This window comes from Citrus clementina, unplaced genomic scaffold (genome assembly GCF_000493195.1).
Source record: "Citrus clementina cultivar Clemenules unplaced genomic scaffold, Citrus_clementina_v1.0 scaffold_4, whole genome shotgun sequence".
NCBI lineage: Eukaryota > Viridiplantae > Streptophyta > Magnoliopsida > Sapindales > Rutaceae > Citrus > Citrus x clementina.
Window position 1 is genome coordinate 185,855 of NW_006262274.1, and position 24,515 is coordinate 210,369.

Here is a 24,515-nt window from a genome sequence, read left to right on the forward strand (position 1 = left end):
ATGGAACGGATGGAAAAGCAAATGGAGACCCTGACAACCATCCTACACGAAATGAGGAGTGAACGAAGGGGAGCTCGTGAGGAAGAGGTGAGAAGTGGCGGAATGACACCAGGGCACGATAATATGATGGGAGGTCGGACCACCAGAAGATTTAGTGGTGAGGGGGGTAATTCGTCTCTACGAGGGGAAAGCCATAGAGGAGAAGATCAATCCCCAGGGAGACATACCTTATATAATGATGATGGAGTGGCAAATGCAGAGGAAAGAGAACTCCGGCAACACCTGCATGATGTTGAGCAAGAGCGAGATTAGGTTGCAGCATGTGACCCTGGTCGTGCTGAACAGCTGGAAGAAAAAGTGCGCAGATAATAGATGACATGCAAGGATGAAGCAGAGCACCAGGTTGGAGGATCATGCTGGACGGAGAATCCCCGCTCTCGACAGAAATCATGAGGGCAGTCATTCCGATGGATTTTCGCCTCCCAGACTTCAGATATTTAGGGCGAACTGATCCATTGGTGCACATAGAGCGCTTTAACGACATAACTGGGGTGCAAGGATTATCCCAAGCCCAAAGATGCGGAGTGTTCCCACTATCTCTAGAGGAACAAGTACGCGAGTGGTACAGGAAACTTCCTCGGGGGAGCGTTAAATCCTTCGAGCAGATGTGCCAAGAATTTACAGAGCAGTTTCGTGGGGCAATGGCACCGGAAGATGATATGATAGAGCTGACGAGCATGAAGCAGAGAGAGGAGGAAATCCTTCGGGAATTCATCAAAAGGTTCCACCGTGCTGTCCTCGACTTGGGAGCCTTCAACCATCCTCAGGCATTAATGGGATTGAAAGAATGGGTGAAGATAGGACGGTTGTGGTACAATTTGAGAAGCCCAGCTATTCAGACATATTCAGCCACTTACGAGCAGGCTAAGAGACACATAGAGATCGAGGAGGAAAATGCAGCAAGGATTAAGACAGACCAGCTAGAAGGGTTGAGAAGGAAAGAGAAGAGAGCCTTACTAGGAAGTGGGCCGATCAAGAGGAGGGACCCCCAAGCCTCAGGCAGCGGTATAGGAGGTCGGGTCACTGCTTATCAACCTCATCAGAGGCCACCACAATATCAATGCAGCAGAGCGCAACCTCCTCATTCACCAGTCAGGAATTCTTGGAGAAAGCATGACCCGACATATTTTCTCTTTAAAGGAAAAGTAATTAGTTCTCAAGAATCTGCCAAAGCAGTATAAGGGAAGAGAAGTACTTGACATAGCATTTTTTTAAGTTACTTTATGGCTTTTCTTATTAAAATTTATTGGCGGCATTAATAATTAATAAAATACTGTATACTTTTTAAAAAAATTTTTTTTTAAAAAAAGTCAATTTCTTTGCGGTTACTCAATCTTTGCGTTTTGGTCTTTCTTCCCCGGCTCCTTTCCTATGCATTATTATTAGTCGCTGCAAGTCAGGTAATCAAGAGTGTTAAATTGTAAAGTATTTGTTTGGTTTCTAAGAAAGTTACAGAGAGAAAATAACAAGAGAGAACGAATGTGAATCATTTCATTAATCTGAATGGTTTTACAAAGATGTATATATACAAGCATTTCGAATCTTCTACATGCTGTTTAAGCTTTAGCTAACAGCATAACAACCTTCCTCCAGCTCAGCTGCCAAGTCAGCATTAATAACAAACTTGATTAAACAAATCAACTGAGCTTAACTAACTAAACCATCTTAACTAATTCTATTATCTTAACAGCCCCTCTCAAGCTCAAGGTCTGGGAAGAACATTGAGCTTGGACCGTAGATAATGAAATTGATCAAATGCTAATGGTTTAGTTAGAATATCTGCTACCTGATCACAACTTGGAACATGATTAATTTGCAGCTCCTTTCTAGATACATGCTCTCTAATGAAGTGTAGATCAAGTTCAATGTGTTTAGTTTTAGAATGATACTTAGGATTGCTAGCAAGGGCTTCTGCACTTTTGTTGTCACAGTAGAGAACTGGAGACTGCAGCAAAGACACTTTTAGTTCTTTGAAAAGATATGTGATCCACAATACCTCAGCTGTTGTCAAAGCCAAAGCTCTGTATTCTGATTCAGCTGTACTTCTAGATACTATATGCTGTTTCTTAGAGGACCATGAAACCAAGTTGTTGCCTAAGTAAACACAATATCCCCCCACTGACTTCCTATCATCCAGATCAGATCCCCAATCAGCATCTGAAAAAGCTGTAAGACTAAGTGATCCAGATGAGTAAAATTGTAAACCATGATCTGCTGTATACTGCAGATACCTCAACACCCTTTTGCAAGCTTGCCAATGAAGTACTGATGGATTAGAAAGATATTGGCTGAGTTTATTCACTGTAAAAGCAATTTCAGGCCTTGTTAGTGTAACATATTGCAATGAGCCAACCAAACTTCTGTATAAAGAAGGATTCTCAAACACTTCACCCTTGTCTTTGACTAATTTCTCTGTTGAGCTCATTGGTGTTGAACAGCCCTTGCAGTTCACCATTTGAGCTTTCTTGAGCAAATCACCAATGTACTTAGTTTGTGATAAGTGCAAACCATCCACATTTGGAGTTACCTCAAGACCGAGAAAGTAATTAAACTCCCCAAGATCTTTCAAGGCAAACTCGGCACCCAACTGATGTATCACCTTTTCTACCAAAAGAGAATTTGAGCCTGTGATCAAAATATCATCTACATAGATTAGTGCCACAATAATTTCTCCTGCCACATGATGAACAAACAAGGAAGTATCTGATTTGGATGTCACAAAACCCCACTGAATTAAAGAAGCTTTCAACCTGTCATACCAGGCTCTTGGAGCCTGTTTGAGTCCATAAAGTGCCTTAGTGAGTTTGCAGATATGAGCTGGAAATTGAGGATGAACAAAACCCTCAGGTTGATGCATAAAAACATCCTCTATAAGAATGCCATTAAGGAAGGCATTATTAACATCTAGCTGCCTAATTGTCCAATGATTCATGACAGCAAGACTCAGAATTATTCTGATGGTGCAGGGCTTTACAACTGGACTGAAAGTTTCAAAAAAATCCACCCCTTGTGTCTGATGAAACCCCTTGGCAACCAATCTGGCTTTGTACTTTGATATGCTGCCATCAGGGTTATATTTAATTCTGAATACCCATTTGTTTCCAACAATCTTCCCAGCTGTTTCTGGAGGAATAAGAACCCAGGTTTGATTCTTTTGTAGTGCATCAAATTCTTCTTGCATAGCTTGTTGCCATTTGGAGTCTGCTAGAGCTGCTTTAACAGATGAAGGTTCAAGCTCTTGAGCTACTGTTAAGTATGTCTTGGGCTTAAACACACCAGCTTTTGATCTGGTAGTCATGGAATGAATGTTCTGAACTGAAGATGTCTGTACTGGCTGATGAACTTGGATGTGTGGTGATAAATTTTGAGATGAATGGCTTGGAGATGAATGTGCTGAAGATGTATGGGAGTGACTTGAATCAGGTCCTGCATCTGGATTTGAGGGAATAGCATAGGATTGTGCATTGTTGCTGTCTTGAATGACTTCTGTAATTGGAATATTTGAAAAAGAGACTTGACTTGGTTGGATGGATGAGAGTTGTGAATCAGACTTTGTAGGAAAGAGTTCAAAATAAGGAAATTCTGATTCATTAAACTGAACATGTCTAGCAATGTATGTTTTACCAGTGGAATCCAGGCATTTATATCCCTTGTGTATAGGACTATAGCCAATCATTAGGCATTTTTGTGTATGAAAATTGAGTTTATGGTTATGGTAGGGTCTGAGAAGAGGAAAGCAAGAGCAACCAAAAGTTCTAAGGAACTTGTAATCTGGTGGTCTACCATGAAGTTTGGCAAAAGGAGAAACATTATTCAACACTGGGGTTGGCATTCTGTTAATAAGAAAGGAAGCTGTATGAAATGACTCCCACCAAAAAGATAAAGGCATTTTAGCTTGTGCAAGAAGTGTTAACCCAGTTTCTATAACATGCCTATGCTTTCTCTCAACTACACCATTTTGATGATGTGTGTGAGGACAACTATGCCTAAAATGTATCCCTTCTGCCTCAAGAAATTTTTCAAAGCTTCTGTACTCCCCTCCCCAATCAGATTGTAAAGACTTTAGAGAGAAACCAAGTTGTTTTTCAACTAAGGTTTTGAAATACTTGAATGTATCTAAAGCTTCTGACTTAAGGGTTAATGGAAAAATCCAGCAGTATCTGCTGTAATCATCCACAAAACTAATGTAATATCTATATCCATGTAGAGATGGTATAGATGCTGGACCCCAAAGATCGGTATATACAAGTTCTAAAGGAGTTTTTGTTTTTATGCCTGTAGAGTAGAAGGAAAGTTGATGCATTTTACCATATTGACAAGCATCACAAAAATCAGGAATAGATGCAGGAAGTGCAAGAGAGGATAATATGTTTTTCAATGCATGTTTATTAGGATGACCAAATCTTTGGTGTAACACATTAGCAAACATAGCTGGGTTAACAGTGCTCAAATGACTCTGAGAATTACTTGTTTGAGTACAAACTTTATTCAAAGACAAACCAGAAAAGTTACAAGCTGATTGGTTAAAAACAGAAAGCATAGAACTAGGATTATGACTGGTGACACATGAACTGGAGAGACAGTCATCCTTAGACAGCAACTTATACAGTCCTCCTCTAGCAATCCCTTGAGCCAGATGCACTCCCTTCCTCTTGTCCTTAATAAAGCACATATTGGCAACAAACTCAATGGTTAAATTGGTATTTTCAAGCAATTTGGAAATGCTTATGAGATTTTTAGTAAGATGAGGTACACACAAGATATCTTGTAAATGCAGAAAAGAATCACAGGAAGTGGGGAGACAAGTATATCCAATGTGTGTAATTTTCAGACCTTGGCCATTACCAACATGTAGTAGCTGATTACCTGAATATTCTCTTCCAAGGTTCAAGTTCTGCAGGTTGTTGGTGAGATGATGTGTTGCCCCACTGTCAACATACCAACCTTGATCAGCCATGTCACCTTCTGAGGTTGCCAGGAAAGCAGCTCTTGGTGCTGAATTTGGATAGAAAGCTCTTGGTCCAGGATTCTGATATGAATTATAGCCTGAATATGGATTGTAATAAGGCACAAATTCTTTATTGAACCTGTTCCTGCATTCAGCTGCAGTATGCTTTGGCTTAAAGCATATTTGACAGATTACAGCAGCTCCATTTGGATCTGAAGCACCTTTTCCATTAGTGAAGCCACCAAAGTTTCCACCAAAATTTCCATTATTAGCACCAAAATTATTGGCATTGTTAACACAAAATCCTCCTCTGCCTTGATAATTTCCAGACTGAGCATTATTATTCCAGCCTCCATTCCAATTTCCTCTACCTCGGCCTTGAGAAAAACCTCTACCAAAGGCTCCTCTGCCACCATTATTATTATTGACATTCCTAATCCAGTTAGCATTATTCTGTCCTCCAAACTTAGTATTAGTTCCAGTTTGAGCAACATTTGCAGCATAAGTCAATTTAGCTTCCTTGCTAGCATTTGACTGATGTGCTTCTAGTCTAGCTTCATGAGTTAAAAGCATTGAGTAAGCTTCATTAACAGTCATTTTTGCTAGATTTGCCTCGATATACACAACCACAGGGTAGTATGGTTGACCTAGCCCAGAGATAAGATGTGTAATAAAATCTAGAGAGCTAACAGGGCTTCCAGCTATAGCTAAATCATCAGTTATTGTTTTCAGTTTTCCAAAAAATTCAGTCATAGACATTGAACCTTTTCTAAGATTGTTAAGCATCATCTTAAGATGAACCTTTTTAGCAAAGGTTTCAGATCCGAATTGTTGCTCAAGACTATTCCAAAGTTCAAGTGAAGTTTCAGAGTTTACCACAAGGCTGAGGATCTCGAGATTTATAGAAGACAGCATCCAGCTCAGCAGCATTTGATCCTTCCTTTTCCAAGCAGTGAACTCAGGATTTGTTCGAGTTTCAATTTCAGAGTTCTCAGATTCACTTTGAAGAAATTGATCTGGACATGACTTGGAGCTATCGAAATGATCTTCAAGACCATTTGCACGTACTGAAGAGAGAATCTGAGATTTCCAGATTGTGTAGTTCGATCGATCAAGCTTAATAGGAGAAGTGAAAGTGAATGAAGAAACAGAGATTGCTGTGTTTGGATTTGAGCTTGAGAACGCCATTTTTGCTTTTAGTTTGGCTCTGATACCATGTTAAATTGTAAAGTATTTGTTTGGTTTCTAAGAAAGTTACAGAGAGAAAATAACAAGAGAGAACGAATGTGAATCATTTCATTAATCTGAATGGTTTTACAAAGATGTATATATACAAGCATTTCGAATCTTCTACATGCTGTTTAAGCTTTAGCTAACAGCATAACAACCTTCCTCCAGCTCAGCTGCCAAGTCAGCATTAATAACAAACTTGATTAAACAAATCAACTGAGCTTAACTAACTAAACCATCTTAACTAATTCTATTATCTTAACAAAGAGTATCGATAAGTGGAGTGTAGCAAGAAAACGAGAAGGAAAAATGAATCTTGTTGTTTAATTAATCAAAGAGTAATTAGTCAAGCTTATATTACTGACGCTGCAGCTAATTCTGTCAACATCATTTCCTGAGCTGGCAGCTAGAGCTAGTTGCACTCAACAACACCTCCTACTATTAGAACCAGCTACATGCAAACATATTGTATAATTCTGCTAATTAAGCTTCAATGTTAACAAGCATCCTCTGCATGCATCGCTTGGACTCCATATTTTACTTAAACATTTTTGTCCTTCTTATGTCCCTTCTAAATGCTAACCCCATGAACAAAAATAAATTGATTATTAAAAGCTTAAAATGGCTACAGATATAGTGCAAAGTTCAATAGTAACACGCATTGTGCTTTGATGTGGATGCAAGAGGAAACCATAATCATTATGCTATCGGTTTTCTGCCGGAATTATTGAAGTAGGCCACTCACGTGCATTGCATTTAGTTCAAATTTGATAAAAATAAGAGGGAAAAAAAAAGCATTGGTCATAAAAAGATTTAAGGGTTGAATCTCATTTGCACCAATCTCAAAGAAGATTATACTTATAGTTTGAGCATAATTAAGAATGTAGGGTTGCATTTATGGGTGATGAATATTCTAAATAAATCTATGACGTTTTATAAATAAACACACATGTTCTTTCTATTTAGATTGTAATGACCCATGATTAATCACATATAACTCTTTATAAAATTGATCTTACTGTCATGTAAATTTAAAAAAAAAAAAAAAGAGATCATTTGTATGTTCGATAGTTTGAAATAAATAACAGGGTTATTTGTATATTAAGTAAAACTTTATAGTGTTAAAAGATTTTTTTTCATGAATAAAATTAAAAAGATGTAAAAAAAGAAAAGAAGAAGGCGTGATTTTGTTGATGTTCTTGCCATAAATGTTTAAAATCACAAGAAATTGACTCTTGTACAAAGGACTAGATTATAAAGGAAAAGTTACAAGTTAAGACGCCAAGGAGTGCAAATTTCAGGGCAAGTTGAAATGTCGAAAGGATGCAATATAGAGGGGGGGGGGGGGGGGGGGAACATTATAAAGAGTAAGTTGGTCTAGATAGATCAATGGGCCTTTTGTCAAGTGGGAGAATTTTTATACTTACAATGTTGAGTGCAAGAATTCGAGCCTCCATAAAAATATTTATGGGAGTTATTTATAATTTTCTCTCAATTATCAAATAATAGAGTGGAGTCAGTCTATCCGTCACGAAATGTGAGTGGAGTGGACATCCCTCGAATATTTGAGAGAATTTAAAGAATTTGGGCAGTTCTTCAGAGTAGTACATGCTACGAAAAAAGTCTCAATTATAAAATCTATTTGTAAATATTAATTATAATACCTGATATAATATCAATAATAGTAGTGTATAACAATATAAAAAAAAAAGTTAGTCTGGATAGTAAAAGCCTTGACCAATAAAACCCTCTGGTTTTTTTCATAATAATTATTATGTCTGTCTAATCATGCAAACCTCAGCCCACTTTTGCTTCACAAAAGGTCAGGGCAGGGCCGTGTGTGTGATAACAAAATTTATCGTTTATTATTCAATAATTTGGAATCTTGCGTGGACATTGTATCCGACCAACTTACATGCAAACTTAACCTTTACATCTTAGATGATAGATTATACCTTAAGGGCATGTTTGGTTATGGTATAAGAGCTCCTCATTGTATTAGAATATTATTATACCATGTTTGGTACTTACATCACATAGTATTACAATGTGGTCAACTCCAAATTTTATGCGGTCAAACACGCATAAACTAAACCCGAGGGGGAGGTCAGGTTTAAGCGGGTTTTGCAACTATTTCTGAGACCAAACGCACCTAAAAATTGCATTTGAACAATACGTGTACCAAACGCACCATAAGTGATTGTCTAGCACCAAAATCAATGGTTGTGCTATAATATCATCCATGTATTATTTTATATTTACTTTACACATCATTATATCCATTTAATTTTTATTATTTATTTATTTAAAACACAAAAAATATTATGTCAGTTATATATTAAATAAATAATATTATGATATATATACATTTATTTTAAAACTTACGATACAAATAATCGTTGTATTATATATGTATTAATTAATTATATTACCTCTAATATATTCTAAAATTTATCGTAAAATCTACTGGTAAATAAAAAAAAATATTGATCGTATCTATTGAGGAACAAATTATTGGAGTGAAAAATAAAGATCTATCGGTCAATTTTATGTCCGCCGGGAAATGTGGATGGCCAAGACTGTTGGCACTACTTGGCCACTTGGCCACTTGGAAATGAATCCTCCTCCGTCATTGACAACATCATCACTATTCCGTTAAGTATTTAGTATCATGCTATGTATCCCCCTGATTAACTTTTTAATAATTTTCTTGTTGCCCAAAAATGCACTTTCTAAACACTCCTTCAAAGCACTTGTGATTTCACTACCCTCTCTCTCTCTCTCTCTCTCTCTCTCCTCGGTCCATCAGGTACTAACTACTTCTTCATCTTTAAAATTATCTTTAAAGTCTTTAAAGCTAGAGGTCTGTTTTTTTATGTGACTTACGATTCGCGGGTTGCAAATTTCTTGTTTCTGTATTAGTAGTGACTGTTGTTTTTGGATTCGTCTCATTTTTCCTGTTCAATTTGTACTTCTTCCAAGTTCGTTTTGCTTTTCAAAGATTCTTTTTTTTTTTTTCCTTTTGTTCTTTGTTTGGTTTAGGTTTCTGATTTGATGTTTGAGGAAGCTAGAACTTGAGAAGCTATTTTATGTTGAGAAGCTATAAAAGAAGTGTGGAGGATCAGAAAGTTGGATTTTTTGAGTTTTTGGTTTCTGGGTTGCTGTAAATTTGTGATTCATATAAGTGCTTTTCAATATAGAGTGGTGCTGTTGCTGGAAGTTATAGTTTTTGCTTTTTGTGCTTATCATTATTGAAGTATTTTGTTTTGGGGGGATTTTGGCTATTGTTTAAGTGGATTGTTTTTATAGCATAGATGGTCATGGATCAAAGGTTAAGTGGATTTTATGGTTCTGTTAATCAGTACAAACTCAATGATGAGACCTTTTCGGTCTTGTCGGATCAGAATCTGGTTATTGGTTTCAAAACCAATGATACTCTTGTAAGCCAAAGCTACCTAGACATTCAGGCTTTGCCACCTAATCCAGTTGCAGATAGTCCGAACTCGTCTTCTGTTGTGACACAAGAGAGAGATTCTTCCGAGGATTATGATTTCAGTGATGTAGTTCTTAAGTACATAAATGAGATGCTTATGGAAGAGGACATGGAGGAGAAGACATGCATGTTTCAAGAGTCTTCAGCTGCACTTCAAGCGGCTGAAAAGTCGTTGTATGAACTTCTGGGGGAGAAGTATCCTCCGCAACCCAGTTATGTCAACAAAAATTTTGTTGATCATGACCATGAAAGTCCAGATGGAACTCATGATTCGAGTAACTCTTACTGTAATACCAGTACTATCAGTGCTGAGAGTGATAATTTGGTGGATCACGGGTGGAATTCTGATTTGAGTGAGTGTAAGTTTTCAAATTTTTCTTCTCAGTCCACTCCTCAGTCATCCTATGGCTCATCAAGCAGTAACAGCAATGTGGTTGATGGGTTTATAGATTCTCCAGTGAGCAGTCTTAAGATTCCTGAAATATTTAGAGATTCTGAGTCTGCTTTGCAATTTAAGAGAGGCTTTGAGGAGGCAAGTAAATTCCTTCCTAATGGTAATGCTTTGTTTGTTGATCTGAAAAATAATGTATCAGTAGTAAAAGAATTGAAGGAAGAGCCTAAAAGTGTGTTAGTTAAGATGGGAAAGAAGCCTGAGAATGAGAACTCTCCTGAACGGTCAAGGGGAAAGAAGAATCCTCATCCTGAAGAAGTGAGTTTAGAGAGGGGGAGAAGTAATAAACAATCAGCAGTTTCTACTGAATCAACTGTGAGTGAAGAAATGTTTGATATGATATTGCTAAATTGTGGACAAAGTGAGTCTGTGCTTCGTGAAGCTTTGCAGAATGAAACGAGCAAGAATGTGCGACAGAACAAACAATCAAGAGGGTCTAAAGGTGGAAAGGCACGTGGAAGGAAGCAGGGAGGCAACAGAGATGTAGTAGATTTGAGAACTCTTCTGACACTTTGTGCACAAGCTGTTGCAGCCAATGATAGAAGGAATGCATGTGAGCTTCTGAAGCAAATCAGACAGCATTCTTCTTCTACCGGGGATGGAATGCAGAGAATGGCTGAATGTTTTGCTGATGGCCTTGAGGCACGCTTAGCTGGCTCTGGTACCCAGATTTACACTGCCCTAATCACCAAGCATACATCAGCTGCCGATGTCTTGAAAGCTTACCATCTGTTTCTTGCTGCATGTCCATTTAGGAAGCTCTCAAATTTCTTCTCAAACAAAACGATAATGAATTTAGCTGAGAAAGCAACGAGACTCCACATAATAGATTTTGGTATTATGTATGGTTTTCAGTGGCCATGCCTCATACAACGTCTTTCATCTAGGCCTGGTGGAGCTCCTAAGCTTCGGATAACTGGGATTGACCTGCCGCAACCAGGTTTTAAACCAGCTGAAAGGGTTGAGGAGACCGGGCGCCGCTTGGCAAAGTACGCAGAAACTTTTAAAGTTCCATTTGAATTCAATGCAATAGCTCAGAAGTGGGACACCATTCAGATTGAGGATCTCAATATTGACAGCGGTGAGGTGCTTGTCGTGAATTGTTTGTATCGCTTTAGAAATCTGCTTGATGAGACTGTTGTGGTGGATTGTCCAAGAAATATTGTCTTAAACCTAATCAGGAAGATGAATCCAGATGTTTTTGTACTGGGGATAGTGAATGGGGCTCATAGTGCACCTTTCTTTATAACAAGATTCAGAGAGGCTCTCTTCTTTTACTCTACTTTGTTTGACATGCTTGAGACGAATGTGCCCCGTGAAATTCCAGAGAGGATGCTGATTGAGAGAGAGATATTTGGGCGTGAGGCAATGAATGTCATTGCTTGTGAGGGTGCAGAGAGGATCGAGAGACCTGAAACATACAAGCAGTGGCAAGTCCGTAACATGAGGGCCGGGTTTACTCAGCTCCCACTTAATGAAGAGATCATGAAGATGGCAAAGGAGAGGGTAGATACGAACTACCACAAGGATTTTGTAATTGATGAAGACAGCCAGTGGTTGCTTCAGGGCTGGAAGGGACGAATTGTTTATGCACTCTCAACTTGGAAGCCTTCTTTTTAGAATGCATGTTCACGACTACACATTGGAGGGATGATGGTAGGATTCTCTTCGTAGTGGCAACCTTTGCTTCAATGATATATTAATGGAAGTCTGACATCTGGGAGGTAACAGATTTTCATTGTTAAAATCTAAATGTGTCTTGTTCTTTACTTCTTTTTTCGCCATTGCTTTTCTAACAATCAGTGGCGAAGCCACCAAGGGACAAGCTAGTGGGGGCAGCTGCCCCTGTTTATTGCAAAAGGCCCAAAAGACTCTTTTTTTTTTCAATTCAGTTGAATTATAAATTTGTCGCAATTGGACTAATTAAATCATTAAATTTAGTGCAAAAGGCCCAATCATTAATACATTAAATCATTAAATTTAGGTTCAAAAGGTGTTAAAAAAATTGAGATTCAAAATCTATTTTAAGAACCACACATATATTTACACACATACATATAATAGTAAAATTTTGACATTTTATATGTTTCTTTCTTCATTGATTGTATTTTATAAGGGTCAAAATTTTGCCCCTCGCTGGTTTGATTTTCTGGCTATGCCACTGCTAACAATAGCATACAAACTTGACATTGACAGTCATTCAACTATGTTGCTGCGAAGAGTATGAGAGCATCATTGAAGCTGCTTCTCTTCGAGCTGCAGAAGGCCCATTATACTTGGCCACTTCAGCAAGCCTATGCAAAGTGAGGTGCTCAGGTCGGTGCTAGGCTGCTAGCATTTTGCAAGTTTGTAAGCAATATGAAGAATCTCAGCAACAAAAGAAAATTCAAATGTTCATAATTTCCACAGATTTTGGCAGGCATCATTGCGTCGCCTGTTCTTTAGATTCCTTTTTTCTTTTAAAAAAAAAGTTCTTTGATTCTAGGCATTTGAATTCATGTTTATGCATAATATTATTCTGTGAGGAAGGCTTGGTTAGTTGTTTCATATTTACCCTACCCTATTGTCAGCCTCGGAAAAATGTACCATTATTGTAATGTTTTATGGTAAGACTCTTGGCTCTTGAAGTAATTAATAACCTTGCGGCTATGGTCTGCATGAGCAAATTTTATTGATTATCAGCATTGTTCTTCGAAAGGATTGAATCATTGTCACATGGAAAGTCGCAGGAATATAATAGCATATCTTCAAGTCAAATTAGAATACAATTACTTCAAAGTCCGTAATCAATTTATGCAGATCGATCAAATTCAATTCATTTGGTCAACTAATCCAACACCGTTTGAATTGACTCTGCTAGATTTCATTTCTCTTTGATTAGATTAAAATTGCAGCCACGTGTCGTACTAATTTGATTTCCTTAAGCAACTGAATACTTTCCCCGAAAAGCAAAAAGAGGAATCCTTTAGTTGAGTAACCTTATGTTGACGTGAACTTTTTCAGTTTAATTTGATTTAACGTCGATGATCAATCATTCAGTCTTATTCACCTTATTACCACATATGACTTCAGATTGATTGAATTAGAATAAGAATTAATCTTTTTAAACGTTTTTAAACAAAGATGTTAAGTCACCCAATGAGCAGGAGAATATTTGTAATATTTATTTTATGAATTCATGTGACTTGTGAGATGCAATTAGGGTGATTGGTTAATATACTTACATACCTACATACACACACACACATACATATACATATACATACATATATATATATATATATATACATTTAGTATAGTTTTTCTCAATTTTTTTTTATGCAGATACACTTTAAAATTATAAAATTAAAAAGAATTAATTTTAATTATTTTAAACTAGATAATTTAAAAATGTATCTATATTAAAATATGTACGGACATTAAAAAAAACCGACGTTTACAACTGAAAACGATTTCATATATATATATATATATAATATATATATATATATAAAGTATTATGGTGATAAAAGATTTTTTTAAACATTTTTTTATTTAAAAATAAAAAAATTAAATTAAATAGGAAAATACGTTGTCTATAATCCTTCACAAAATCTAGGGTTTTAGCAAGATTTAGATGAGTGGAGTAGGGGCGCCGGATTTCTTTTACAGAGAGGCTCAACGCCTCGGCTACGTTGCTCGTTCTGCTTTCAAGGTATTTTCCCCTATCTAAATTTCAATCATCTTTCTTTTTATTAATTTTCAAGCTCGATATGATTCAAAAAAACAATTTTTTTCCCTCTCTCTCTCTTCTGTTTCAGTTGATGTTATTTATATGTCTTGAAATTACAGCTGCTTCAAATACAAAAGCAATATAAGCTCATAAAACCAGGCTCCTCAGTTCTTGATCTTGGTTGCGCTCCTGGTGCTTGGCTTCAGGTCCGTCTCTCCTTTTCTTTAGCAGGCTCTTAAAATTATATCCATTTTCAGTTCATTTTGCTGCAGATATGTGATTGTTCTGTCTTCTTTTGTTGAATCAATAGGTAGCATGCCAAAGCTTGGGTCCACTAGACAATGGTGGGAGTGTTGTTGGAATTGATGTTAAGGTGTAATTTTTGTTTTATTTATTTATTTATTGTTTTAGATTATTTTTTGTAGTTATGTTCACCAAAAAGTGTGTTTAAGATGCTTCTTTTGATAAAAGTTTCGATATTTATTTCTCTTTTGAATGAAAAGAATTAACTTTGGATATGTGGGATTGCAGAACAGAAGGTGAAGGTTCCTTCTCTTCACTGTGATGCAAGGGTCCAAACTGTTTCAGCTGACGTCATTAATCTGCCCAGTAATCAAGTCAGGGCACTTTCCCCTAAGGTATTCTGATCTGTCACAGATATCTGCTTAACTTTCACTCTTGGTTTTGGTTGTTTTCTATTGCTAAGTTTGATCATTTTAGGGAATGCCTCTGTGAGAACATTCGAAATGCTGTAGAACTTTATTAGAGGTCGAAATAGTTGGACGTTTATGGTGGAAGCCATGATATTCGATCAACTTACAATGACTTATCTTATGAAAGATAGATAAACATGTATTGTGTTTCTCTTTCATAAGCTTTGTTTCAGACTTATGATCAAAGCCATTACAAATGTGTGTTTGAGCTTTCCAATGATTATGCCCATTATTTTGGTGTGCTATTTGCTTGTTTAGCTTCATCCTACACTCTATGCTTAGAAGGAGTAGCTCTTATTCTATCTATTTTGAACTATTTCTCTCTCATATCTTATATCTTATGGTGATACAATTTGGTTTATGTCTGTGTAGCAAAAAGGATTTTCTGTCATACTTTCAGACATGTGTCCTTCAGTGTCTGGAATTACAACCAAAGATGCAGCTTTGTCTGTGGAGTTAGGGATGCGAGCAGTTGATTTGGCTCTTGGTCCGGCTGCCTTAGCAAGTCCAGTTAATAATTCAGATTCTAGTACAGATAGTGGTGTACTAAAACCTGGGGGTCACCTTGTCATAAAGCTCCTGGAGAGTCAGGATGCCCAAGGTGAGAGGTTACTTAAATAAGCATATTATTTATCTGTTTCTTTTCTTGGAAATGTGTTAATTATTTTTCTTCGGTGACAGAATTCACCCGGATTTGCAAACCACTCTTCAGAAAGGCGTCATGGTTGAGGCCTAAAGCTACGAGATCTTCATCTAGAGAAATTTATTTTATTTGTCAAGGTTTAAAGGGATAGGCAGGATATTTTGTAACTTCAAATGTGCGGTTAATGGCTTTCTGTTGTCATCTTTGTTGCTATGCAGCTCAGTCTGTGAATGTCACAGTTTCTTTCATACTTGCTATTGTTATTGATGTGCCAGAAATGAAATAAGCATGTACATTTTTTCTGTCTATGAATCTCCTCGACTCTCAGGCTCATTGTGCTAATTCTTACAAAGACAGACAAAACGAAAAACAATTCAATCAAAACATGTTACAAGTCTTGGTATATGCATATGCAAAACATATAATTTACATCCATATGATTGGCCAACAGTTATCGAATATGGGTTCTTCCTAGTGACCAGAGACTTGTATCTTTAACCAGAGCCTGCAATGCATAGAAACAAAAGCTTTTAATAAAGAGAGCAATGTATACCGAAAGATTGAATGAATGTTTGATTTTACCAGCTTTCTATGTACTTACCGGTGCTTTCAAAGAAGGGAAGACATTCCAAAATCTTAAAGTTTCATCTCCTGCTCCAGTCACTATTGTCTGCAAGAGAATATAAACTTGGCTTTAAGATATATGTATATATATATATATTGGTACAAAGCAATATATCTACCGTGTGCTATCAAATACTGATCGCATATGTCTTAAGAGATTTATTCAGAAACACTACAGTACCTGTCCATCAGGCGATGTAGCCAGATAGAGTACTCGCAAACTATGACCCGTCAGAGTTGAAACCTATCAGTTATCCAGAGTGAAAGAGATATCAGTAAGTTAAAAAGACAAAGGCACTTGTGTCTGTGAAGTGCAAGCTAAAATTGGCTGAACTCTCTTGTACCTTTGCCATTGATGGATACTTCCACACCATAATTTGATTCTGAGAATATCCATGAGTACTCACTAGCTCATTCACATTCTTACTCCATGCTAGGTTGCACACCTGCAAGTTACACAATGATGATGATGAGCATGATGTTATGACAGCTGGGTAGCATCAAGACACTGTGTAAGAACATAATAATTGTCTGAAGCTTGTTAAATAATACTCAGTTACCTGGCTCCCAGTGTCCACACTGTTTAATTGATGACCATTGCTAGTGTTCCAGAAGCGAATGCATCGATGCATTATTATTCCAGCCTCCATTCCAATTTCTGATGGGGTGACCAAGCAATAGCCTTCACAGCGGCTGTGTGTTCGGTCAATCTCAAAGTTGGTTGCTGAGAATGCTGGTTCCAGACCAAGAGCTGAGCACCAGCAGCACATTTGCATCAGCATTTTACTCCCAGCAGTTAGACTACAAAGATCAATAGATTTGTATGTGTGTGTGTGTGATAGTGATGATGATTACCTGATTATCATTTCCACCTGATGCAAGTTCCCTGTCATCATGGGACCATTTCAGCCCGCACACCTGTAAGCAATAACGAAAGTTAAGGATAATATATTGCTCATGAAGTAAAAAAATACTCTTTCCCCCAGACGAGCAATAATCTTTTTCTTTTCTTTTTTCGTTGAGCGCAACAAGCTTTACCTCAGATTTGTGTCCAGCAAGCTTGCAAATATAGTCACTTGAAACACGAAGATCATGTTGAAGTATGTTCCGGTCCCTACTTCCTGATGATAGTATGCGCGAATTCCATGCCAAGACACCAGCTCTAGTTTGATGGCCACCAAAGGTCCTAACCCTTTTGCACTGGGTTCCATCCCAAACCTGTAAAATCAGCTAGTTAAAATCTGATGTTCTCAACTATAAATATGAATGAAACTCTATAAACAAACTAACTGAAACACAAGATTTCAAATGCAAAATAGGAGTAAACAAGTAGCTACCTGAACTTGCCCAAGATTTGTACCAACTGATATATAAGAACCCTCTCGGGTCCATTGGACAGAGCATACACTGTCACCAGGTCCCAAGTCACACAACCTCGTTACCTGAGAACAAGAATAGAAAACTGTTAAACTCATCAGACCCAATAACCTCTTTTAGATACAATTGCATCAACCAATTTGTTGTAGAACTAGTAATATCAAACTCACTTTGCTATTTGATGCAGTCCACAAATATACACAAGTGCCCAATCCAACAGCAAGTACATTCTGGGAGGACCAATCCACTAAATTCAAATAGAAGTCATCTTGAAGAGATGGAGCATCCAGAACCTGCAGCCATCATTAAAACTTTTACCCCATCAGCACAAAGCTGTCTAGATATCTCTATAACTCCTACGCAATGCTCAAATCAATTTGTCAAAAGAATGACTGCATTTCTACACAATGTGTAGCAAAGGACCAAAATGCCACTGCCTACATGAATGATGCTTAAATATTGACCATTGAAATAAACATAAAAATTGTTTCCTGCTCTATCTCGTATCTTCAATGCAACCTAAGAAAAGGGGAAAAAGAAATTGCGGCCACAGAATCAAATCAGGCTCACTGACCTTATGTGGAGTCTTGGGCACTTTCCGTGGGAGCTTAGGCGGCGTAGAAGCCTCACTAGAGAAGCCATTATCATGCCCCAAAATGGAAGGCGAGTACGGAGAATTAGGCCCAGAAGAATGATCAGTCTTAAACCTTAGCATATTCTTGCTAGGGCTCATTGGCGAGCCTTGACCTGCAGGAGAAGAAAAAGAACCAAAATCAGCTCCAAAAAGCTCAGATTTTAACAGCCTGTTATAAGCCTCATTGCCTCCTTCTTTAACAGGTGATCCCTTCTCAATCAGCTCGAATGTGTGTAGCCTTGAAGAAGATCTGCAAGGAATGAATCTGTCACTGCAAGTTGATGATCTTGATGAAGGAGATGACAGGTTTGATAATGCTCGAAAAGAACCCGAAAATGTTTCGAGTCTTAGGGAGGTTTCATTCATTCCAGCTGGGAGATTCAACCCAGTTTTCCTTGTTTGTGGCAAATCCATCTTCTTTCTGGGGTTGAAGTTGATTAGAGGAAACGCCCAAGCGGGGTATGTTTGTTTCTCGGGAAAATGAAGGAAAAGGCCACTCTCTGCAAGCAAAGAGGGCTTTTGAAGAGGAGCAACGGTCGAATTCTATCAATGGCAGGTAAGAATAGGAGCGGTCTTTTAGTGTCATATGTTCATTTTTCAAAAAAGGAAGTAGTATTTGTATGTCGCCAAAATATTTTCCAACGGTCGATTTTGCAATAACCAAAGTTCCATATGCTCGTATAGCTGTCAGATTTGTGTATAGCTTACCAAGTAAATGTAGGGTAGCCGTTGCTCGTGTCTTTGGGAACATCAAGCTCTGTGCGTATAATTAGTCACTAATCTTATTTAAAAAAAAAAAATTAAAAGAAGTCTTGATAATTTGTTACGGGCAACAACTAACTGCCATTCTTGTTAATTTTTCTTTGCTTATGAGAGAATTAACATCCTCGAATCTCCTTTAAAAGTTTCCCCAAATTAAGTGGGTAATTTTGAAAAGTCAATATGGTTTGAAACCATCAAATACGCAGCAAACTACTGCAGTTGTGACACCGTTATGCATCAAAGGCATCAGCTGCCGAGTCTAATTGTTGTCTAAAATATTTCTCTCTTGATTGGACTTCCGTCACAGATAATTCACAACACAGTGGGAGAACGGGCGATTATAATGTGTATTGCAGCTGATATCTGCGAAGCCAGTCCTCGCCTTTCTCATAATAATCCATCCTAGAAAACGTTTGCTGGGGGAATTGCAACTTAGCAGCATAAATGGAAGCTCCTCGCCATGCATCAAGAACTGGATCCAGAGCTCTCACCACTTTTATGGGAGCCCCACATGGTCGAATCATCCGGATTCCAGCTTCTAAGCGCTCGCTCATACCAGGGAATAGACAGCATCCACCAGTCATAAAAATTGAACTGGTCAGTCTCTGCTCTAGATCTTCGTCTTTAGTTGGCAGTCTTCTTATTGATACTCCTGTCATCTCATCTAATCCTACCTGATCAATCCCAACCCAGTTGGGGCGAAATAAGATTTCAGGGCAGCGAAACCTTTCAACACCAAGAACAATTTGGAAATCTTCCTTGGTAAGAGGACGAACTCGTGGTATCTCCGCGGCTGACTGAGTGGGTCCTGATTCTTGCTTGGGAACAAATGTTGGGTCTACCTCCTGCCAGAATAGAGATCAGTGAATAAGAGAACATTCCATAAGGACCCAAAAAAAAAAAAACTAAGTTGAAAATTAGTGCATATCCTTAATTAGACACGATGATTGACTGACCTGCAATCTAGCAGAAATGCGGGCAAGCTCTGCTTCATTTTCATCCATTTCCTCATCATCATCATCATTATCTCTGCTCATCAGTTTGTAAAGTTGCCAATCTTCATCCTTGGCACCAAAAGTGTCCTCACCCTTCCCTCGATCAAAGGCTGCCGTTGTTAGGAGGCGCATCCTTTCTCTCTGAGCAGCATTCAATCTCTCACCACGGCCAACCCCTCCAGATGTGTTATTTCCATTTGTGTGGTTCCCATTTGTCTTAAGCCGTTTTCGCTGGTCAATTTTCTCAGAAAGTTCTTTGTACTTTGCCCGCATCTGCTCTACATAGAGTTCTGGGTTCTCTCTACAGTAAAAAGAAATAAAAAACAATGATTTATAAAACGCACAAATGCAAAACAGAATACTAACGAAATTATCTTCCAAGATGATAAGATCATTTCAAGAAATCTGCAATGCTATTATGATAGTGATCTAATTAAGAGACCAAGCACTTTACGTATTTTACTAAAAATTGATATATAACAGTAAGAGACTTCTCTTGATAATGCTCACAAAAGTTCCCCCCTCTTTTCTCCTTGATGCTTGACCATTGATAAAATTTATATTAAATAAGGAGAAAAAGAACTCCACGAGCTTAGCACTTACAAGCGTCTTTCTTCTTCTTCTTGGTTTTTTTTCTCTTGTTCCAACTCCTCCTCAACACGCTTTTGTTTAGCTCGCTGGCGGCCCTCAGTTGTAGTTTTAAGGAAAATTTGTCTTCTCTTCTCCTTAAGCTGCAAAGGAATAGCAGCCAAGAGAAATTTGATGATGATGAGAAAATCCCAAAAATGAAAATCAATGTCGTTCTTTATTTGAGTGTCATTCCATGCAAGGCACTCTCATATCAAAAAGCACCCTTCAGCACTACATTAAAAAAATAACTAATGAAATGGCCCCGTGTTTTCGAGCCAATGTGAAATGAAATGAAAGTAAACATCTATGAGTAGAATCAGCAGTACAGCAAAATTCAAAAGTCCAGCTCTTTTAGTGTAAAGTATACCTGCTCAAGGGACAGCATGTTGTCAGGGATGTGAATAAGAGGATACTTTTCATTCATAGAGGCATCAGTCTTCTCAAGTTCAGCTTGTTCAACCTTCCGTTCCCCTTTAGCTTTTCTTAAAGATTGTGTAAGTTTCACAAGGGTAGATTCTATTTCCTGCCGGGAGACATAACCGGTGTCTGAAAGGAAAGCTGCAATGTCATTCTCTTCCACTTGTTCAAGTTGTTGTAAAAGAAACTCTAAACCATGAATTTGATTTTCCAGTTCATTTATCCTAGAAGATCTCTTAGCCTCAGCCATCTCCCGCAACCTTTGACCTTGTCTCTCTTTAATGGCTGCCTTCCTCGCAATCTCTTCTTCTGAAGGAGGTTCCTCAGTTGGTGGTGGAACCCATGGAAGTTGCCAACACCTGGTTTTGTGTTCAGCTTCCTTGGTCCTTTTCTGTTGTAATAGGTGTTGCATCAAATTAACATCAAAGGTTGAAGTGGGAAAAAAATGTAGGACATGGTCGTTACCTGAAATAGTTGAGCTTCTGAAAAATAATCAGGTGCAATATAACAGTGCTCCATTTTCAGGTCTTCAACCTTCTCCCATGTAAGCTTAGTCCTGTATAATTAATTCAACCTCTGTAACCAGAAGCTTTACTTTAATCAATCAAGCAAAAGCCAGGTGAATTTATACTCACATGTGTTGAGGATGCTTAAGGGAAAGTAGTTGCTTCAAATAATCGGTGATATGGTATCCACCAATATTAGTTCGGCAAGAACCTCTGTAAACAGGCTCACCTTCAACAAACTGGGAGTCAAACGAGACACATCAATATCAAACTAAAACAATTGAGAATTAGATTCATCACAGAAATTATAAGATCTAATTTATTGAGGGAACAACAATGCTGCAACCAGATATTGGACCCACAAAGTAGCATATATAAGAGATCAAATCTACATAGACATGGCTGATAGCCAATATCTTAGAGAAATCATATTGTTATTGGAACATTTAATAAAACACAAAAAGAAAAGGATTAGCAGCAAGTAAAAATGCTATCAACAAGATTGATTGCATTAAAAAACATGCCAGCAAGAGACAAAGTCCTTTGATATGTTAACAAACAACCTTTGCTAGGAACATATGTGGTACATATGTTCCCAAATTTATTCAAAGATTGACCAAATGAGAAACAATAAGATGCCACAACTAATAATGTTGATAACAATGATGGCACAAAATGAGTCTTAGACAGAGAAAATTCAAGAGTTAGCTGATTCATAATCTCTTTTATATCATGCAAGGCAGTTATGCATGCTACTACATAAAATTTAACACCCACCAGTTCTAACTTGCAAGTACATTCAACTAAAAGAATATTGAGGCCATGAAAACAATACCGGAATAACATGAGTAGTGGAAAATCCTGGACAGATGGCAAGACCATCTTTATTACAAATCCCATATTGCTGATTATACTTGTAGCTGAAAGCAGCATCCACACCAAATGCTGTGATCGCATAAAGAAAGGACATGTTAATTTTAGAAAGCAGCAAACATTCTAAGAACATAAAATGAAAAGGGAACATTTATCATGATCAGGCCAATCATGGGTTGTTGCCCAGACAATTAGTGGCTTACTGATTTAGACAGAAGCATCCATCAGATAAATAAACTACAAGCTTCCTCTTTAAGGGCATGGAAAGTTTTTCGTGCAAGGTAACTTAATGCTTTACCTACTGATGGAACTCCATAAGTCTCAAAAAGAAGTTCTGCCATTTTACTGCGAGAGTGAACTGGGTTGCATACACATTCTGTGATCAGGACAGGATGATCAATCTGCTCTGTCCTCAAATGAACATTAAATCAGGAAAAGGTCAAGCGAATGAACCAAGCTAAACCTTAGCCGTGCATGACAAAGTAACTAGTAAAAATCATGCCACTAGAAAAACATTGCATGAAAAAAAAAGAACACAGAGCAACGTATCATCCATGCAACTATTTGTACTCAACATAAAAACAACTAAATGGCACATGCATCAAGAAAAGAATCAACAACCATAATGAAAAGGTCACCTCAGCATAAATTTAAAATGATTATAAGAAACAACCAACCGAGTAAACTACAGTGCATGCCATAGACAACAATTAGAATAACGTACTAAAAACTGAAGCCTTTTAGGGTGCAAACATCAAAACACATGCACAACTACAAAAGTTCTTAAAATGAAAGAAATTGAGAATTGGTTATTTTACCTCTGACCCATTGGCACCAAGCCGATCAAAGGCAAAGTCAAGAATCTACAAAGCACAAAATAGACCACATGAGACTACAGCTATCACCCATACAAACAAACACGCAAACAAGACACATGTGCTACAAAATTCAACATTAACAAAACACAATGACATACATATTCCATAATCTCAAACTGATAAACAACATTGCTGTCAAAAGCTGAGCGAGGCCCCGACCGCGTGCAGTCAAAGTACTTTAACAATGTTGTATCATGATCACCAACTATGGTCACAGTTTCACCTATACCATAAATAAATAAACTTAGACTGAAAAGGCAAAGAATTTGAAAAAACAAAAAGGGAAGTGGGAGCAAGAGAGCACCGGTGGTTTTGTGGCGAGGTCTCTGAACAATGTTGCGGAAAATAACACGCGGGTCAGTCTCTCCCGCCCACCTGACCATGGAATTATATTAACCAAAAAAAGAAAGAAAAGGAAATTAGAAAGTGGGTAGTTAAGGATTAGGGTTTAAGAGTAAGTTACCCAATTCGGAAATAGGAGGCGCCATTGTCGATGACGATCGGAGTGGAGGAAGGGAATAGATTGTAATCTGTTTGTCTCTGTATTTGAGATATGAATGGCATTTTTTTAAAAAAGAAAAAAAAAATTGGGGAGGGAAGCTAAATCAAGGTGATAGCTAGCGTTTTGAACTGCTGGCTTTGTTTCTGTTGTTCGAGTTAAAAATTGTCATTAAATTTTGTTTCATGTCTGAGTCTGGCGCTGATAATCGAATCGCCTAGTACCTAGTGAAGACGATCCGAACCGGTTCGGGGAGGGGTAAGGGAAGTGGAACCAGACAACCCGAAGCAGTTCTAAATGGACATGGGACAGAATTGGGCTTTTGATTTCTCTACGCTGCCAGACCCAAGAAAAAAGCTTAACCCACGCGCTATTTTTAAAAACCTCCCCTGAGGTTTAATATAATTACACTTAGATGATGAGTTTGTTTGTATTCTCACTAATTTCTCCTGCCGTTAGTATACATACGGTTTGACCGTTAGTTGACGAGGGCAAAAATGTAAAAGATAAGGTGAAATTCTTAAAAAATCAAAAAATAATTAAAAAAAATGATTTAAAATCCATTGGATAATTGTATTAACTGATTACACACAATATTCATTATGTAAAAGAGTACATTTCTCTTTCCATTCTCTTTCCCCAGCACAAAAAGCAAAGGATGACATTCTCTCACAATTTTCACTTCACTCCCATACTCTCATTTGCTGGAACAAAAAGAAATACACATCAAGAGCATTTATAACCCATGAAGAAGAAAAACATGGGTGGTCGGAGAAGGCCACCGACCGGTGACAATCGACGGTGGCCTGAATATGCCACTTGTATTGGAGTTTGTAAGAAGTTAGTTATTTTTAGTTATTTTATCAAAGTCTAAAATTTTTAAATACCTTTGATTTTCTTGTTTTTTGAGATTTTATAAGTGGTTGTTGGTTGTGTTTGATTTGTCTTGTTCATGGATTGGTGGTGGAAATTTTGATCAAAAGGAGAATGGGTTCAGCCATATATGGCCATGAGTTAAAAAAATTAATTTTTGGTTATTTTATGTTTGTGATTTACACCATACATAGTGT

The 24,515-nt window shown here is 37.6% G+C and overlaps 5 protein-coding genes across 8 annotated transcripts; 3 read left to right on the plus strand and 2 right to left on the minus strand.

Annotated features, from left to right (window-relative positions):
• The first annotated feature begins 449 nt into the window (after nucleotides 1-449).
• On the plus strand, nucleotides 450-1,241 carry LOC112098890. The gene has a single exon (XM_024185528.1). It carries the CDS (start codon nucleotides 450-452, stop codon nucleotides 1,239-1,241), a length of 792 nt encoding a protein of 263 aa, XP_024041296.1.
• A 7,698-nt stretch (nucleotides 1,242-8,939) lies between these two features.
• LOC18044613 (scarecrow-like protein 30) lies at nucleotides 8,940-12,860 on the plus strand. Of its 2 annotated transcripts, XM_024186461.1 has the most exons (3): nucleotides 8,940-9,047; nucleotides 9,281-11,906; nucleotides 12,379-12,860. In XM_024186461.1, the coding sequence occupies exon 2, from the start codon at nucleotides 9,553-9,555 to the stop codon at nucleotides 11,800-11,802; it is 2,250 nt and encodes a 749-aa protein (XP_024042229.1). In that variant the 5' UTR covers nucleotides 8,940-9,047; nucleotides 9,281-9,552; the 3' UTR covers nucleotides 11,803-11,906; nucleotides 12,379-12,860. The 2 variants fall into 2 exon arrangements, with proteins under 2 accessions (XP_024042229.1, XP_006435553.1); XM_006435490.2 differs by having other exon boundaries at nucleotides 8,940-11,906.
• A 908-nt stretch (nucleotides 12,861-13,768) lies between these two features.
• LOC18044614 (ribosomal RNA large subunit methyltransferase E) lies at nucleotides 13,769-15,552 on the plus strand. Its single transcript, XM_006435491.2, has 6 exons — nucleotides 13,769-13,876; nucleotides 14,014-14,100; nucleotides 14,205-14,267; nucleotides 14,431-14,532; nucleotides 14,980-15,208; nucleotides 15,289-15,552. The coding sequence occupies exons 1-6, from the start codon at nucleotides 13,799-13,801 to the stop codon at nucleotides 15,399-15,401; spliced, it is 672 nt and encodes a 223-aa protein (XP_006435554.1). The 5' UTR covers nucleotides 13,769-13,798; the 3' UTR covers nucleotides 15,402-15,552.
• A 99-nt stretch (nucleotides 15,553-15,651) lies between these two features.
• On the minus strand, nucleotides 15,652-18,512 carry LOC18044615 (protein FIZZY-RELATED 3). The gene is given in 11 exon segments (XM_024186588.1): nucleotides 15,652-15,755; nucleotides 15,852-15,920; nucleotides 16,056-16,118; nucleotides 16,219-16,320; nucleotides 16,435-16,532; nucleotides 16,535-16,625; nucleotides 16,730-16,792; nucleotides 16,913-17,092; nucleotides 17,212-17,316; nucleotides 17,422-17,544; nucleotides 17,826-18,512. Coding segments are annotated over 11 exon segments (1,422 nt in total). The 5' UTR covers nucleotides 18,300-18,512; the 3' UTR covers nucleotides 15,652-15,701.
• Nucleotides 18,513-18,717: 205 nt separating this feature from the next.
• Nucleotides 18,718-23,749, minus strand: LOC18044616 (actin-related protein 5). Of its 3 annotated transcripts, none has more exons than XM_006435493.2 (12): nucleotides 23,410-23,749; nucleotides 23,251-23,321; nucleotides 23,045-23,169; nucleotides 22,887-22,931; nucleotides 22,367-22,469; nucleotides 22,031-22,140; nucleotides 21,325-21,434; nucleotides 21,155-21,245; nucleotides 20,640-21,080; nucleotides 20,246-20,373; nucleotides 19,604-19,943; nucleotides 18,718-19,492 (listed from the first exon to the last, which is right to left on the minus strand). In XM_006435493.2, the coding sequence occupies exons 1-12, from the start codon at nucleotides 23,508-23,510 to the stop codon at nucleotides 18,986-18,988; spliced, it is 2,172 nt and encodes a 723-aa protein (XP_006435556.1). In that variant the 5' UTR covers nucleotides 23,511-23,749; the 3' UTR covers nucleotides 18,718-18,985. The 3 variants fall into 3 exon arrangements, with proteins under 3 accessions (XP_006435556.1, XP_024042181.1, XP_024042180.1); XM_024186413.1 differs by having other exon boundaries at nucleotides 23,251-23,272; nucleotides 23,410-23,491; XM_024186412.1 differs by lacking the exons at nucleotides 23,045-23,169; nucleotides 23,251-23,321; nucleotides 23,410-23,749 and having other exon boundaries at nucleotides 22,367-22,474.
• Nucleotides 23,750-24,515: the final 766 nt, after the last annotated feature.